This window comes from Eptesicus fuscus, chromosome 19 (genome assembly GCF_027574615.1).
Source record: "Eptesicus fuscus isolate TK198812 chromosome 19, DD_ASM_mEF_20220401, whole genome shotgun sequence".
Classification (NCBI taxonomy): domain Eukaryota; kingdom Metazoa; phylum Chordata; class Mammalia; order Chiroptera; family Vespertilionidae; genus Eptesicus; species Eptesicus fuscus.
Window position 1 is genome coordinate 1339960 of NC_072491.1, and position 17533 is coordinate 1357492.

At 66.3% G+C, this 17533-nt stretch overlaps 1 protein-coding gene across 4 annotated transcripts in view; it reads left to right on the forward strand.

Annotated features, from left to right (window-relative positions):
* The window catches only part of LOC103299770 (maestro heat-like repeat family member 5), a 34871-nt gene that overhangs the window by 14239 nt on the left and 3099 nt on the right, over positions 1-17533 (forward strand). For 2 of the 4 annotated variants that reach the window (XM_054708678.1, XM_028132829.2), the window contains exons 12-24: positions 640-719; positions 1641-1776; positions 2713-2808; positions 3680-3784; positions 5232-5367; positions 5637-5815; positions 8529-8678; positions 9497-9651; positions 12745-12904; positions 13352-13530; positions 15801-15938; positions 16294-16408; positions 17154-17297. In XM_054708678.1, the coding sequence (XP_054564653.1) occupies positions 640-719; positions 1641-1776; positions 2713-2808; positions 3680-3784; positions 5232-5367; positions 5637-5815; positions 8529-8678; positions 9497-9651; positions 12745-12904; positions 13352-13530; positions 15801-15938; positions 16294-16408; positions 17154-17297 (1773 nt within the window). The remainder of the gene's footprint in view (positions 1-639; positions 720-1640; positions 1777-2712; positions 2809-3679; positions 3785-5231; positions 5368-5636; positions 5816-8528; positions 8679-9496; positions 9652-12744; positions 12905-13351; positions 13531-15800; positions 15939-16293; positions 16409-17153; positions 17298-17533) is intronic. The other 2 variants (XM_028132830.2, XM_054708679.1) reach the window with 2 other exon arrangements.

Genomic DNA, 17533 nt, shown 5'->3' on the forward strand with positions numbered 1-17533 from the left:
AAGAGGCACCGCTGGGAGGGGCTGGGTCTCTGAGGCCTGCACCAGCCCCTCTCCGCTTCCCCACCTGGACGCTCGTCCATGCCCCCCCTTCCCTCGGTCCCTCCAGGTCCCCTGAGCTGGCCAGGTGCGCCCCCCGCACAGGGGACACTGCTGGGGTCCAGCAGGCCGACCCGTCCGTTCTGCTTACCGTGACCCACATAGAAACAGTCATTCCTAGAGAGTGTGGGCTCACAGAACACAGGTTGTGGGGGACACACACGCGTGTGGACAATGACGGGAGGGATAATGGCAGCATTTCCTATTGGCTGAGCGCCTCTGTGACTCAGACACGGCTTCGTCACGCATAACACGTGTGCGGCGAAGCCCCGGCACCTGGGAATGAACACGCTCAGAGCAGCTTGGAGACCCGCCGAGGCCAGGCAGCCGCGCGTGGGCAGGCAGCACTCGGCAGGGCCTGTCTGACGTGAAGTCCGTGTTCTTGTCCTCTAAGGGGGCAGGTCAGCATGCGGGGGGTGAGGAGCCAGCACGCGCCCGGGTCACACGCGTGCCGGGCACTGAGGTCTTAGGAGGAGATCGGACTTGGTGTCGGGACGGGGTCGGCCCAGGCGTGCGTGACGGCCTGCACCTGGGCCTTCGCAGGTTCTGATGGAGAAGGAGCCCAAGGACACGCTGTGCACGCCGACCCGCCAGCAGACCATCCACATCATCTGCAGCCTCTGGTGCGCCCCGCCGCACGCGGGGGAGGGCCCGGGGTCAGCCCCGCTGGGAGGGCGAGGGTGGCCGTGGGGGCTGGAGGATGGGCATCCCACAGAGACCAGAGCATTGGGCCCTGGGCACAGAGTAAGCTGACCCCTACACACTCAAGGTCAGAGCTGTCACTCAGCACAAGATCCCAGCCACGGCCGCGTCTAGAGCGGTTCCAGCCGCTGGAGGAGAAACTACACAAGGAAACCGAGTCTAGACTCCAGCCAACGTCTCTGAGACGGAAGGGAGGGTCCAGGACCCCAGCACAGGGAGAGGTTCTGACTTAGCCGTCCGCCTGCAGGCAGGACGAGGGGGGACCCTGGCCAGGACAGGGTGTCTGACTGGGAAGCGGAGGCTGGGGGCGCTCAGCGCTGGGTGCTCTCTGACTGCAGTGGGGCCCAGCGGCAGCAGCCAAGCCTCCTGCGGGCCCAGCCCCACCCCGGCAGGTGGAGGTGGCAGGTGGAGGTGGCAGGTGGAGGTGGCAGGTGGAGGTGGCAGGTGGAGGTGGCAGGTGGAGCTGGGCGGCCTTCCCAGAGTGTAGACCAGGCTCGGATCCCAGCGGTGCACCAGGGCTGGGGAGACACAGGCTGGCCTGTGAAAGGTGGCCGGGGTGCAGGGCATGGCGAGTCCCTGCTCCCAGCCAGGCCACTGAGGCCCTCACACCCCTGTGGACGTCACCTGCACAGGAGGCTGCCACAGGGCACAGAGGGGAAGGCTGGGAGGCGGACGTGGACACGTGTCTCTGGTCCAGGGCCGGAGGGGAGGGAATGCCTGAGGGGGCGGGGAGGGGGCGGGGAGGCGCTGCTCCGGGCTTGCCGGCTCCTGGCTGTGCTGGCAGATGCGCCTTCCCATCCCCAGCCCCGCACCCTCCTCACCACGGCCTGTCCTCCGCACAGTAAGCTGAGGCCGCCCCTGAACCTAGAGAAGAAGTCGCGGCTCCTGACCGTCTGCCTGCGCAGCGTGCTGGCCCTGCCGCTGCTGGACGTGCTGGAGAAGCACACCTGCCTCTTCCTGGAGCCGCCCGACGTCCAGGTGGGCCCGCCGCCTCTCCGGGGGCTGGGCAGGGGTGCGGCTCGCCTGCTCCTCCGCCTCTCCGGGGCCTGGGCAGGGGTGCGGCTCACCTGCTCCTCCGCCTCTCCGGGGGCTGGGCAGGGGTGCGGCTCGCCTGCTCCTCCGCCTCTCCGGGGCCTGGGCAGGGGTGCGGCTCGCCTGCTCCTCCGCCTCTCCGGGGCCTGGGCAGGGGTGCGGCTCGCCTGCTCCCCCGCCTCTCCGGGGGCTGGGCGGGAGTGCGGCTCGCCTGCTCCTCCGCCTCTCCGGGGCCTGGGCAGGGGTGCGGCTCGCCTGCTCCTCCGCCTCTCCGGGGCCTGGGCAGGGGTGCGGCTCGCCTGCTCCTCCGCCTCTCCGGGGCCTGGGCCGGTGTGTGGCTCTGCCTGCTGCTCATGCCTGGAAGGGCGCTCGTGCTAGCTGAGCCCCTGCTCCGGGCCAGGCCTGTGGAGCTCCCAGGGACCCAGGGGGTGGCGGCCAGTGCCCCGATGGAGGGTGGGCTGCGCCATGTCTGGGGCCCCTCCCTCTGAGCACGCCCTGGCGAGCCAAGCGGTAAAGAGTGGGCGCCTGTGTGGGGGACCCAAGAATTGGAACCAGATGCAGACTCTGCCAGGAGCACAAAATGGAAGTGCCGGCTCTTGTTTAGTCCGTTAAGAATGTCAGATGATGAGGGCAGAGCAGTGCCGGGCCAGCCCCGCTCCGAACGAACTTGCCTCGGCCGCTGAGAAGCCTGTGCCCTCGGGCAGGCCCAGACCGCCCTCCTGCCCAGCCACGCCACCGGCCAAAGAGGGTGGGCAGCCTGGCCTGGGGGTCGCAGGCAGTGGGCACCCCAGCACTGAGAGGCCAAAAGCACGCGGCCTCACAGAGGCCTCGGCCTCCAGCCACCCCCGGGTGCGGTGCCACCTGGCGGTGTATGTCCCGCAGAACCTCTACAGCCAGACCTCCGAGGCGCTGGACCAGATGCTGCAGACCTTCATCACCCAGAACCCCACGGCCGAGGAGCTGCACTTCCTGCTGTCGGTGAGGTGGGGGCGGGGGGCGGGGCGGGGCACAGGCAGGGCTGGTCAGAGGGTGAACAGAGGAGGATGTCCCAGAGGAGACCAGGTGGACCAGTAGAGGCGGTGGAGGTTGAGGAGTGGAGTCTGAGCCTCGCTCCTAAACCTGCTCCTTGCAGGGGGCGGGGTCTGAGCCGCGGTGGGCGGAGCCTGAGCCTGACTTATAGAACAGCTCTTTGCCAGGGGGCGGGGCCTGAGCCCCGGTGGGCGGAGCCTGAGCCTCGCTCATAAACTTGCTCCTTGCCAGGGGGCGGGGTCTGAGCCACAGTGGGCGGAGCCTGAGCCTGGTTTATAGAACAGCTCCTTGCCAGGGGGCGGGGTCTGAGCCGTGGTGGGCGGAGCCTGAGCCTGGCTTATAGAACAGCTCCTTGCGGGGGGCGGGGTCTGAGCTGCAGTGGGCGGAGCCTGAGCCTGGTTTATAGAACAGCTCCTTGCGGGGGGCGGGGTCTGAGCTGCAGTGGGCGGAGCCTGAGCCTGGCTTATAGAACAGCTCCTTGCGGGGGGCGGGGTCTGAGCCGCGGTGGGCGGAGCCTGAGCCTGGCTTATAGAACAGCTCCTTGCGGGGGGCGGGGTCTGAGCCGCGGTGGGCGGAGCCTGAGCCTGGTTTATAGAACAGCTCCTTGCGGGGGGCGGGGTCTGAGCCGCGGTGGGCGGAGCCTGAGCCTGGCTTATAGAACAGCTCCTGGGCGGGGGAGGACGGGTGTCTGAGCTGCGGTGGGCGGGGTATGGAATGGGGGCGTGGCCTTGCTGTGGGTGGGCGGGGCCTGCGGCAGGGCGGAGCCTGGCCGGAGTCGGGTCCCAGGCTGCAGCACCCTCCCTGCCCCCCCCAACCTCAGCATCTGTATGTGTGGCTGGCGTCTGAGAAGGCGCACGAGCGGCAGCGGGCTGTGAACAGCTGCATGAGCCTCCTCAAATTCCTGAGCAATAACCTCTACCTGGACGTGAGTACCGGCGCCCGGGCCCCATGCCCCACGCACCACCGCCTCTGCCGTCCCAGCCAAACCGGCCCCTCCCACAGCCTGCCAGAGCTCTCAGGGTTCAAGGTCCCCTGTGCCCCTGCCACCAACCCGGGGTGGATCCCTGGGTGCCCTGCGGTGGCCAGGGAGTCCCCCTCTTTACTTAGGAGGAAGCAGGCTGGGTGGGGGTAAGGACTCTGAAGTCCGCCTGGCTGGGCTCGGAACCCAGGTGCCCTGACCCTTGACCCAGGAGGCTGGGCTCTGGTCCAAGCCCCTGGAAGCCCCACCCTGAGTTGTTTCTCTCCCCCTCCCCACCCCACCCCCACCCAGGGACACAGGGGAGTCAGATGGAGTGGGGCCGCTAAGGACTCCTAAGGTGTACCCCAGGCATCCCCATCCACCGCCCTCCGCCCATCACGACCATCGGTTCCTGGGTCCCAGCTGAACCCCCCTCTGTGGCGCTGGCCCCTGGGTTGAATGGACAGCAGCCCGAATTCAGGGAGTGAGCTGTGCTTTGTCTATCAGCCAAGATCAGCACCGACTCCTTAGGGAGCCTGGTGGGGAGATAAGGAAATTGGTTCCTGGGCCTGATGCCTGGAGGGCGCGCCTTTCTCAGGAAGGCGGGGGCTGGGCGGGCCGTGGGGAGCAGGGGCGGCTCTGCCGGAGGCTCACTGCGCAGAGCTCCCCACGCCCAGGAGGACCCTCCAGATGGGTTCAAAGGGCTTCAGTTTACTCGAAATCGGCTTCCACAGCACAGAACTGAGACTAGGGTGAGGCGAGCTCGCCGGGGACACAACAGTTATGGGGGCGCCAAAACACTGCCATCAGGATCAATACTATTTAAAGGCGACGTTTAAACCGACTGCGTCCGCACCCCGGGGCCGGGCTGCCTGCGCCCCCGGTCTGGGGTTGGGGTGAGGCTCAGGAGGCGCCGTGGGTCACGAAAGTGGAGAGTCCCGCGCTGTCTTTGCTTACAATGTTGAGACTTATTTCCGGGTGGGGTTTTCCTGGTCACTGATTTTTACTAAATCCGCATGAAGCATGATTTCTCTTGATTTCTGAGTGTTTGGGCCACCCCTTAAAGGTCACCCACACACGGCCCTAACCGGTTTGGCTCAGTGGATAGAGCGTCGGCCTGCGGACTCAAGGGTCCCAGGTTCGATTCCGGTCAAGGGCATGTACCTTGGTTGTGGGCACATCCCCAGTCGGGGGTGTGCAGGAGGCAGCTGATCGATGTTTCTCTCTCATCGATGTTTCTAACTCTCTATCCCTCTCCCTTCCTCTCTGTAAAAAAAACAAAACAAAAAAAAGCTCACCCACAGAGACCCCGCTGCCACGTGCATGGAGGCCCCCGACCCTCGTGCTGGGGGGAGGGCGTGGCCGGGGGCTCCGTGGGTGGGTTCTGCCATCGGTCCCTGCACTCTCCCCACAGCCGAAAGAGGACTTCAAACGGATCGGGCAGCTGATGGGCATGCTGGGCATCCTGTGCCAGGACCCGGACAAGGCCACCCAGCACTCCAGCCTGGAGGGCCTGGGCCACCTCTACCAGCTCCTGCTGCGCCAGAGAGGTGAGCTCCCACCGGCCCACTGCCCCCTCCCACGCTGGCACCCCTGAACCCAACTCCCCCCAGCCTGCCCCAGCCTGCCTCTAACCCCACAGGGGCCCCCAGAACCTCTGAGTCCCATCCCCAAACTGGGACCCAGACCTGACCCGGTTACCAACCACCCTGACTCCTGCCTGTCCCAACCTCGTCCCCAAGCCCACCCCTGCCCGGCGCCCACCCCTGCCCGGCGCCCACCCCTGCCCGGCGCTCACCCCTGCCCACTCCCCGGCCAGCAGAGGCTTCGCGGGTGAAAGAGCCGGTCCCCAAGAAGCTCGTCCAGGCCGGCCAGGACGGGGCCCTGCTCTGGAGCAGCGGAGACCAGAAGGCCGCGCCCCCCGCGCCCCCCGCGCCCCGGGAGGCAGCGTTCCCGAAGGACCAAATCTTCCAGCTGAGCAGCCACCAAGTCACCAAGGTCAAGGCCCTTAGAATCGTGGGCAGGTCCGGGTGGGGGGCCGTGGCCATGCTCTCCCCCCACCCCCACCGCCGTGCCCTCTGATGAGGTTCCGGTTCCGGCTGCTGGCGTGGCCTGGCGGGACCCAGGGGTCAGCACCTGGGCCAGGGCATGAGTATTAAAGCCTAGGCCAGGATCTCATGTGCGTCTCTGGTGGTTAACTGAGAGCTTTGGGGAGCCCCGGCCGCTGGCCTGGGACTGAGGGGAATGGGGGTGGGGGGGGCGGGAGGGCAGGGGTGGGGGGAGCTGGGCACAGACGCTGGGGTCAGCAGCCCAGCCCAGGCTTGAGTCCCAGCTCCTTCTCTCACACCTGCGACCTTGGACAAGGCCCTGCTCTCTGGGCCTCAGTCTTCCTCTGTAAAATGGGCGGAGTGGTGTCGGTGGCACCCCAGCCTCCATGGCGCCCAATAAATGGTGCCCGCGGGCGGCTGGCAGGGCAGGTGCTCTCTGAGGCGCCCGACGACCTCCTTCCCGTGGCGTCGGAGTCCTGCAGGCGCACACGGCGGAAACAGGCCTGCCGTCCTCGTCTGCGCAGGCGCCTTTCTTAGCCTCCGACGCCAGCCCTGTCTCCTCTCCGCTGCCGTCCGCTTTCCCTCCCAGGCCCTCCGCGGCCAGGGGCTTGGAGGAGGCAGCGAGCCCCCACGTCCTCTCACCGCAGTGGAACCGTATCTTAGTGACACTCGCATCTGGTTTGGTTGCACTGCCTCCTGAAGATGAGCGAGGCTGGGCGTGGCGAGGCTGGGCCGGTGCGGACCGGTATTGCGTGGAGCCTCCTGTTCTGAGTGCGCCGTCCATGGTGTCTCTGGCACGTGGCCTCGGCTCACCCGTTCTTGGTGTTGAGCTCGTGGCTCTGGAAGACCCTGTGCTCGGTGTGCTTGCCAGTCGCCCCTGTTAGGCCAGGTGCACCCCAACCCCGACGCAGGGCTCAGCAGGGCCTGGTGGGAGAGCCAGCCCCCAATACACAGCCACGCGGTTGAGCCCAGTGATGAAGAAGTGGGAAGGGCCCCGCGGTCCCGAGTCTGGTCCTGGCTGACCCAGAAGCCAGCTCTGCAGCGCAGCGAGCTGTCGGTGAGGCCGTCGGAAGTTCCGGGCAGAAGACCTAAAGCCCACGGGCCAGGCCAGAGCGGAAACACCCGGGCTGGCTCCCGTTGATGCCAGAAAGCCTGGGCCGGGGGCAGAGGCAGAGCCGGAAGGGAGGGCCGTGGGGAAGGGCCCGGAGCATCCAGGCCCTCCCGTGGCCTGAGTCACCAGGGCTGGGAGGGGCGGTCTGCCCCTGAGCAGAGTGGGTGTTCGCTCTGGCTCTTCCTTGGACAAGTGACAGTGACAGGCAGGGGCACAGGGAGCGGATGGGAGGGTCTGCTAATCCCGATGGCAGGTCGTTTGGAGAACACGTCTTGGTTCTAGTCCCAAGTTCTGATTCCCCAGATGGTCTGGACACGCTCACCTCATCACTACCACCACATTCACCATCATCATTACTCCCATCACCCCCATCACATTACCATCATCACCAATATCATCACCACCTTCATCACCATCTCCACCATCATCACCACCACCACCCCCATCACCCCCATCACATTACCATCATCACCAATATCATCACCACCTTCATCACCATCTCCACCATCATCACCACCACCATCACATTACCATCATCACCAATATCATCACCACCTTCACCATCTCTACCATCATCACCACCACCATCACCACCCCCATCACCCCCATCACATTACCATCATCACCAATATCATCACCACCTTCATCACCATCTCCACCATCATCACCACTACCATCACCACCATCACCCCCATCACATTACCATCACCACCTTCATCACCATCTCCACCATCACCACCATCACCCCCATCACATTACCATCATCACCATTATATCACCTTCATCACCATCACCACTATCACCACCACCTTCTCACCACCATCCTCATTACCATCATCACCATCTCCACCATCATCACCACCACCACCATCATCATCATCACCACTATCACCACCATCACCATCATGCTCATTACCATCATCACCATTATCATCACCACCTAGGCCAGGATCTCATCTGCGTCTCTGGTGGTTAACTGAGAGCTTTGGGGAGCCCCGGGAGCTGGCCTAGGACTGGGGGAAAGAGGGGGGGTGGGGGTGTAGGGAGGAGCTGGGCACAGACGCTCATTTTACAGAGGAAGACTGGGTGTTTACCTTCCTGAGCCAGCAGGACTCGAGGATTCTGAGTATCTAACCACCATTCCAAGTTGAATTTCTTCCCAAACATTCTACAGACTAGAACCTTAACCAAAATTCGACATTTTAGAAAAACAATTTAATCTTCTAACAAATGTTCTAACCAGATCTGTAATCGCCTAATATTCCTTTGTAAAAGCTAGTAGAAACTACAAATATTTCACTGAAATGATTTTAACATTCTAACAACTAATCACCTGACATTCTCACAAAGATCTCACTAACATTTTAGAATAATAAGATTCCAGTAAATATTCTGACATCCGTTATGGACCCGGAGGAGTGGGCTCAGGAGTGTGGAGGTGCTCAGAGACTTGAGGCGCCCGGAGCATGGGAGAAGGGGTACGAGCCGAGGTGGGACGTGGGCGCCGGGGCAGGCGCCCCGCAGTGACGCTGCCTCACTCCTGCCGCCACAGGAGGTCATGAAGCATCTCACCCTGGCGGAGCTGACCGACCTCATCTGGACGGCCGTCGAGGGCCTGGGCTCCACCAGCCCCTTCCGCGTGCAGGCGGCCGCCAGCATGCTGCTCACTGCCGTCCAGGAGCACGGGGCCCAGCTGGAGACTGTGAGGGCTGGGGAGACGCGGGGGGCAGAGGGGGGGCCAGCAGTCACACCACAGGGCCAAGGCGTGGCCCTGAGCTTGAGCCTGATGGGCGAGACACGGACCCCACCCTGGTAGGCTTGGAGGGAGGGAGGGAGGGAGGGAGGGAATGGCCCAGGAGGTGTGCTGGGCGCGGTGGTGTGCGCAGGGCAAGCGGCAGGCAGGCGCTGAGTGCGCAGTAGGTGGGGCTGGGGAAGAGGGGGCACAGCCAGGACCCTCCGGCGTCTCGGCGCCCCGGTGAGCGGCCCGGGCAGATGAGCCAGGACGGCACGGGCCATGCAAAGCCAGGAAGTGTGCCTGGCGGGCGGCGCCCCAGACAGAGGGTGACGAATGCCAGGTCCTGCAGACAAAGCCTCGGGCGGGTGACCCTGGGTCTGGGCATGAACGGGAGAGGGAGACCCCCAGCAGCGGGAGCGGGAGGGCATTGCAGGCACAGGAACCGCCAGGCCGCAGCGGCGGCGACCAGGAGGTGACGAGGTGGGTGAGTCTGGCTCCTCCGAGGCCTGGGCCACCTCAGGCGGAGTCAGAGGCCTCACTACCTGCGAGAGGTGTGGGGCTCCTCCCTCTCAGGGGGACTCCCCCCCTGACCCGTGTCCTGGGCAGGGCCCTGCCTCCTCCCTCAGACCACCCCGGACAGGCCTGTCTCCCCCGCGGGCTCAAGCTCACGGCCGCTCAGGAGAGTTGCACGCTCACCAGGGCAGGGCTCCCGCCCCTGTAGGCTCCCCAGGACAGGCCTGGCCCCCCTCAGACCGGCCCCCTCCCCCACACTCCCTCCTGCGCAGGTTGCCAACCTGGGCCAGGCCATCCACCTGCAGCTCTGCTCTGTCCGCATCCCCCAAGCCAAGGACGATGCTCTGCAGGCCATCACCCTGCTGGCCCGGAACCACACCCCCGAGCTGGTGGCCGCCTTCCTGGACTTCTCCATAACCCTGGACAGGTGCCCGGCCCCCTTCCCTCACGACCCCCCGCCCCACCCTCCGGCCTCCCCCAGCCAGGGGGCAGGGCCTCCACCCCCAGCTCTGCCCTCTTGCCCACCCCGTCCCAGGCCAGGGAGAGTCCACTGACCTGCGCCTGGATCGTGCACCTCCTGGGGCGGGCCCCGGGGAGGCCCTGCTCGCCTTTCGTTCGATCCGTGCTCCACCTAACACACCCTGCCCGGCCTCGACCGCCACCCCCACCCCCGCCCCCGCGTCACTGTGGAGAGCAAGGTCCTGGCAACCCCCCAGCCACACCAGAGCCTCCTTCCTTCTGCTCCTCCAAGGACCCCCCCTCCTCCTACCTGCCCGCCAGGGGCCTCTTCCTCCCTCGCATCTCAGCTCTCACTCCCACCCACCACGCTCCTGCCACGGGGCCTCGAGGCGTGGTTCCTGGCCACAGACACCCGCTCGCTCCCTCCCCCGCCTGGGTCTGGCCCACACTGGCGGTGGTGGCCGCACCCTCATCCAGTCCCTTGGCTGGCGTCGGCGGGTCACTCCTCGCTGGTGAAACTCACTCCTGACAGGTCCCTCCAGGAGGGCGCCTGGGTCGGACCCGCCAGGTTCCTCGTGTGGGAAGCTGTCCGCGGGGAGGACGCCGGTCTGGATATAAAACCCTAGGTTGGCGCCTTCCTTTACCCCGTGTCTGTCCGTGCTGCTCAGCGGCAGCCCTGCTTTGTCTTTGAAGTCTGACGACGATGGCCTGTTTGCCCCTTTATCTGTGACACGTAATCGTCGCACTAAGACACGTCTCCGAGGCGGCGGTTCGTCCTCCCAGGGCCTCGGTTCTGTAGGTTAAGTCTTTCTGTCGCTGTTGTTTCTGAAAAGTCCTCTTGGTTATCGTTTTAAACACTCGTTTGTTCCGTTGCTGTTTTGTGTCTTCGGAGAGTCGGGATTCGTAGCTGCTCTCTCCTCACCGTCTCTCCTCCCGGCACTTCCCTCTGGTCCTTCCGACTCCCTCCTCACACTCACGTCCACTCCTGACCGTCTTCACTGCTCTTCCTCCAGGCCCCTGAGTGCATTGTCACTCGAGTCTTATCACTCTTGGGCATCTTGTCTTGTTTTTGTTTTTTGTTTTTAAATATGTTTTTATTGATTTTAGGGAGAGAGGAAGGGAGAGGGATAGAGAGATAGAAACTTCAATCGGCTGCCTCCCGCACGCCCCCAACTGGGGATCCAGCACGCAGCCTCCTGGTTCCGAGGTCAAAGCTCAACCACTGAGCCGCCCGCTGGGCAATCAGGCATCTTAAAGGCGCGAGGCTGGGTTTTATTTCCTGAATGTTCTGTCGTTCCCTCCGTCCCTCTCCTGCACGCGGCCGGCTCCCTTCCTGTCTTTCCAGAGGCTGGTGTGCCTTTCGCACTCACAGGCCGCGGGGACGCTCCTTTAAGCGCTCGCCGGAGCGCGTTTGCCCGCCGCGGGGCGTCTGCAGCTTTTCCTGCGCCTGGAGGTGTCGGGAGAGCCCCCTCCCTCCGAGCTGATTTTGTCTCTGGCTCCCGCGCAGCCAGACGGTCTGTTAACGCCTCCGGTCCGCGTGCGACGCTGCGGAGCCTCTCCCAGGCTTCGCGTTCAACGGCACCCTCTCTGTCCGGACAGACCCGGCCGCTCAGGCCGTTTCTGGTTTGGCGGCAGGTCACGTGACCTCCAGAGTTCTGGGTTCTCTTTTCTCCTTCAGGCCCTTAAATGTTTCCCTGTTGTGTCTGAAGCCTCCCGACTGCCCCCCTCACCACCGGGCCCCCCTCACCATCAGCGGCGCCAGGTGCCCCCTCCCCACGTCCCCTCCCCACCCCCACGCCTCACAGACCCTGGTCTCCCGCCATGTCAGAGCCCGGGTCACTCCCACGCCGTCAGGGACATTTCCCGGGTCTGCCGCCGCCAAGTCCTCCGGGAGGTCACCTGCGTGACCCCCTCCGCACACACAGGCTGCCTGAGTGACGGGCGCCCACCGGGAGCAGAATAGAAACCCGGACCCGGGCACCTGGCTCCTCACTTAACCCCCTGGCGGCAGGTTTTGGCCCCAAAGAGAGGACGTGGCCGGCCCGAGGTCACGGCCGGCTCGGGGCCTCCACTCCAAAGGCCCCACCTGTCCAGCGGGGCAGTGACCACACTGGGGACCTCCCAGAGTCCCCTGAGCTGTTGTGCCCACCAAGCCCAGGGTCGGGGGGGACAGGGTGCCTCCCAGGGCTCAGGGGTGGCCTTCCTGGGGTCTGTGGGTAGGAGCTCACGCAGCCCGCCCGCTGTGGCCCTCCCACCCTCACCCACCATTCCAGAGTCCCTCCTGCCCTCCAGCCCCTCCCACTCCGGCCCCAAGACCACCTCGCCCAGAAAACAGGGCCGTCAGAGTCTCGCCTACATCTCGGGAGCCCCAACGCCCCCGGACTCCCCCAGATCTCACAGAACCGTGACCTTGGACCTGGCGGAAAGGTCATAGGACCATCAGGCCTGGCCTCCAGCCCAGCTTCCCAGTTCCAAGGAGAGGCCTGGTCAGAGCACATCCTTCCTCTCTTGTCCTCTGTCTCCCCATCTGCAGAATGGGCCCAAGGACACTGCAAAGCTCTGCCAGCCCGTCACGCCCCGCACGTGACTCAGGTTGGGCCCCGGGGGAGCTGGACCCCAGCAAGCCCAGGCCTGGGAGGAGGAAGCCAGGCAGGCTTCCAGGCGGAGGCGACTGCTGGCGAGGCCTAACGGCCGTGGAAGTAGGCCAGTGCGGAGGGGTGCTCCACGCACAAGGAATGATAGCATCCGTGGAGGCCCAGAGTCAGGAGAGGAGGGAGGACAGGCAGGGGCTGGAGGCCAGAGGGCAGGGGTCATAGGGCGGTGGCTCTGAGCGCCAGCCGGACGTGCCCTGCCAGGACGTGGGAGCCATGGAAGGTGGCAGAGTCAGAGTCTGCAGCTGGGGTGACAGGGCTGGAGGAGAGACCCTGAAAGTGGGGAGACTCAGGAACAGGGGCCCGGGGCATCTCCCACGTCCCCCCGGCCACGCCTCTCCAGGCACCTGAGGCCTCGGGCACGGCGCGCACCGGCCGGCTGAGCCCTCACGGTGCCCCTCTGCCCACAGCCACGCCTTCCAGCTGTGGAGGGCCCTGGGGGCCGAGCAGCGTGGGAGCCGCCTGGTGCTGGCCACCCTGCTGGCCTGGCTGCAGGAGAGGCCCCTGCCCGGCGGGCCCAGCCACGGCGGCCTCCCGCCCGCGGACAAGGCCCACCTGCGCTTGCTGGCTGTGAGTCTGCCCCGCCCCCCGGCCGTCACCCACCGCTACGGGCTGAGGCGACATCCTGTGGCCACTCAGGGAGATACCAGCGGTGTCTGGGAGCCCTCGGGGTGCCAGGCCCGGGGACGGGCACCCAGCCCAGCCCTGCCCAGCCGGCCTGGAGAAGGGGTCGGCGTGGGGTCAGCAGATGGCCCTCCCTGCATCCCAGCAAGCCCGTGTCCCTGTCCTGCCCTTGCTATGGCCGCTCAGTGCCCCCTGAGAACATTCTGGACCGAATGCCCGCTCCCCCCAAGTGCAGGAGGCAGCAGGGGAGTGGCAGAGCCAGGCCCGTGGGAGGGCACCGGAGGGGCTCGGCCCCGTGAGCAGGGAGGGGCGGCGGGGTGGCCACGGGTGTGATGGACGGTCCGTCGGCAGCCCTGGCCCGGGCTCCAGTGAGCGCCCGCTGCCGCCCGACAGGCCACCAACACGCTCCACAGCCTGCAGCTGGCGCAGGAGTTCAGGAAGACGGTGCGGGAGGCCTACCCGCAGCTGCTGCTGGCCCTCCTCACGCAGGTGCACTACGTCCTGGAAGTGCGCCTGCCCTGGGAGCCGCCGCCGCGCCCCGGCCGGGCGGCCGCCGTGTCCAGCCCCCTGAGGTAAGGGCCGCAGGGCCCGCCCCCTGAGGCTGCAGGTGGCTCCGCCGGGCAGCTTGCAGCTACGGGCACTCATCCGCTCACAGTCCCAGGGCGCGTCGGCGAGTGCCACAGGGCTGCTCCCCGTGAAACCTGGGGGAGCTCCTCCTGCCTGGCCCCGCCCTGGGGGCTCCCTCCCCGTCCCTCGCCCTGGGCATCTCCCCGTGTCTGCCTCCATCCCCTCTTCCTGATGGGCTGGGCCCTCCTAATGACCTCACCCCACCTCGCGCCCGGCTGCAAAGCCCCCGTTTCTAAGTGAGGCCGCCCTCCCGGGGCCTGGGGTCAGGCTCTGGCATCATTTGGGGGGGACGCAGTTCAACCCTCCAAACCCGCCTGGGCCGGCGCAGCCGTGGCGTGTCCCCTGACTTGTCACCCGAGGGTGCTCCCCAGCAGGGCGCCCCGCTGGTGCACGGGACTCCACGGGCCGGATTTGCCACGTCTCCCCCGAGTGTGGTCCTTGCAGGGATTCTCTAAGATGAACGTGTCCCCGTTTTACAGACGAAGAAACGGGCTCAGAGGGTCAGAGGCTTCCCCTGAGCCCCACCGAGTGCCAGGCGTCCTGAGCCGCAGCCCGCAGCCCGGCAGCCGCCTCCTGGGTCCCCTCACCCGGGTCAGGGGGCCCGGGACAGCGTTGCCTCCGCCCCTGCGGGCAGCGTGGACGGGCGGCGTGGGAGGGCGGCCGCCGTGCGGCTGGGCCCGGCTCCCCTCGGCACGGGCGGCGCTGGAGAAACCCCATCCGCACGTCTGCAAACCGCGGCCGCTCTCCCGTTTGTTTGCGTTACACGCGCTCCCGCCGTCCGTCACTTTAACGGCTCTCCCTCCCGGAGGCGCGGCACCGGGGAAGCCGCTGCTCGGCGCACTGCTTCTGAATCCAATGCGTCAAGTTCCTTTTTTAGTCAGATCGCCGCGCAAAACGCATGAATCTTCCCTAATAAGCTAATAAACGTCCTCCTTCTGAGCGCGGGGAGGGGGGGAGGAGGAAGCTGCCTGCACAGCCCGGGGCCGCCGCTGCCCCCACCCTGGGGCCAGGCGTGGACTCGCCTAGCCCACAGCAGACCACGCCGTCACCCCGGAGCCCTGCTGGCCGCGGGGACAGAGATCGCGAAACCAGAAGCTTCCAAGCGAGAGTTCACACCAGAGGTCCCCTTCTGCGGGAGCCGCCCCCTCCCTGGCTGAGACCAGAGGCCTGGAAGCCGCCGCGCGGTAGTGGCGTGGCTCGGACAAGACGCCAAGCGCCTGGCATTGGGGTTGGTGCCACCGGGACCCCGGGCAGCGGCGTGTCGGCCTCTGGCACTTGGTTTTGCCAATCTGCTCAGAATGTGCGTGGCAGGAGAGACGGGCCGGTCCCGGGCGCCTCACACGCCCAGGCACATGGGACAGGCGCGGACGGCCTGGGCGGGGACGGGCACAGAACGGGCGCCCTGCTTCTTGGGCGCTGCACCGCACCTGCCCCCTCCCCGGGGCCCATGGCCACGGCCTCGCAGGGCACGCGCGGAGCCAGGGGGCTGGTTCGACGCCACTTCTGCCACCCCTGGCCAGGCCGTGTGACCAGGACGGCGGTCATCGGGACCACTTGCTCCTTTGTAGGGGGTGTGGCCGCACAGGGTCCCCCGAGCCCGTGCAGGAGTGACACGGGGTCGCTGGCCGGCACTCGGTCACCGTGCTTCACGCTGGCGTTCTCTCTGCCACACGCGGGCACGTGTCCGTGGAGCCTGGCTTCCCGTGGGCAGAGGATGTCGGGAGCTGCAGACGGACCCTTCTCTGGGCTTCCCTGATGCCCCACACCCCTGGGGTCTCTCCCCCTCCCCCCTGTGCCCGCTCTGGACCCTTAGCCACACACTTATTTATTTTTAAATATGTTTTTTATTTATTTCAGAGAGGAAGGGAGAGATGGAGAGAGGGAGAGGGAGATAGAAACATCAATGAGAATCATTGATTCGCTGCCTTCTGCACTCCCCACACTGGGGATCGCGCCCGCAACCCGGGCATGTGCCCCGACCAGGAATTGAATCCTGACCTCCTGGGTCATAGGTACACGCTCAACCACTGAGCCACACTGGCCGGCCTCTTAGCCCCACATTTAAAGGGCACCATCCCTCGAGGCTCAGCTGGAACCCCTCCAACCCGTGACTCAGAAAACGGACCATTTCTGTTAACAAGGGCGGGAATAAGCTGGGAGGCCAGGCACCCTCCCCAGGGACAGGACTGGCCCCGTGACACCCCCCCCCCCCCAGCATGTCGCTGGAGGCACTGAAGAGCTTGCTGTTCACCACGGGGCACTGCCAGGACTTCGCCCGCCTGGAGCTGCAGGACGCCTGGGACCTCTTCACCAACCTGGACACCTACCCGCAGGGCGTGGGCCTCCTGGCCAGGTGGGGGCGGGGCCTATGAGAACAGCCCGTGGCTCACGCAGGTGCACACACAGCCCCCGGGCATGGAAGACGCACACCCTCTGTGCCCTGTGACCCTAGAGGTGCAGGCGTCTCCCCCAGGCCCCACCCCAGCCCGAGGCCCTTAAGGGGACAGGGCCGTGCCTGCTCCTCCCTCTCCCCGATGCCCAGCCCGGGCGTGGCACCCAGTGGCTGCAGAGGGACCGGAAGCCCACTCTGCGATGGTGCCCACCCACACTCAGTGGCACCTCCAGCCGCCTGGCCCAGGCTGGGTTGGGTGGTGGCGGGAAGGGGGGCAGGGGGCTTTCCCATGACCCAGGCCCCGCCCCGCCCCCAGGGCCATGGTGCAGAGCCCCTGCCGGCAGATCAAGGCCGTGGCCAGCCAGCTGCTGCCCAGCCTGCAGAGCCAGGAGGAGCGGGCCAGGAAGGTGGCCATCCTCATCCTCAATGAGGTAGGCGGGCGGGCAGGGGCCCTCAGCCAGGCCTGAACCCCGCCTCCAGCTGCCTCGGCGCCCCGTCAGGACCCACACCAGGACCAGCCCCCGATGAGGGGCAGACCCACCCAGACAGACCCCTCACACCCTCCTTCCCACTCTGGGCTCCTGGCTGGGTGCCCCCTCCCAGGCGCCCTGCAGGGCTGAGGTCGCTGCGTGGAGGTCGGGGACCCCTGGCCGGGAATTCTGCCTGTCCTCCCTCTGGGACCCAGTTCCCCCCTCGACTGTGACGCTGGGAGGGGGTAGGTAGGAGCAGACAGGCCCGGGGTGGCGGCGTTGCCGCTGTGAGCTGGGCCCAGTGCACAGTGGGGCGTGTCATTTCTATAAGGACATCGGGAGGGGGAACCCCAGATCCGAGCCTGGTGCCGCCCCCCACCCCGCCCCGCGGGCAGGAACGCACGGGTCACCCTCTGGGGGGCTCTGTCCCGGGGCCCCAGGAGCCAGGCAGCGAGGGATGTTGGCCCGGCCTTACTCCTGAGGCCTCGGGCAAAGCCCTTTTCCCCGCTGAGCCTCAGTTTCTCCAGCCGCACACTGAAAGGTCGAACCCGCCTGGAGGCCAGTTTCAAATACTTGTTAACCAGGATACCCAGAGGGTGCTGGCCAACCGCCACCCCAAAAACCCCTACCGACCCCTGGTCCTAGAGCCCACCCCTGGAGGGGCAAGGGGGCCAGGCCCCAGCTGCCTGCCCTTGGGGCCCCCCAGTTCCTCTACAGCCCCGCCCTGCTGGAGGTGCTCCCCGCACGGGACGCCCTGATGGTGCTGGCCCAGAGCATCAGGGACCCCAGCCCCGCCGTCCGGGTGCTGAGCCTGCAGGGCCTGGGGAACATCCTCTTTCACCCCGAGAAGGTAAGGGGGGGGGGGGGGCGCCCGGGCACCAGGTGTAGGCGAGGCCCTTTCCGCGGGTAGTTAGGGCCCGTGGCGTCCCCCTCCGGCCTCCGCTCCCTCGTCTGTAGAACGGGCGGGCGGGGTGGCCTCGGCAGGGCGGTGGGAGCCTGACGACCCCATCTTTGTCTCCTCCACCCCGAGGGGTGCAGGGCAGCGCAGGCGCCCAGATGGGTCGGGCTTGGGGTCTGGGGAGGGAC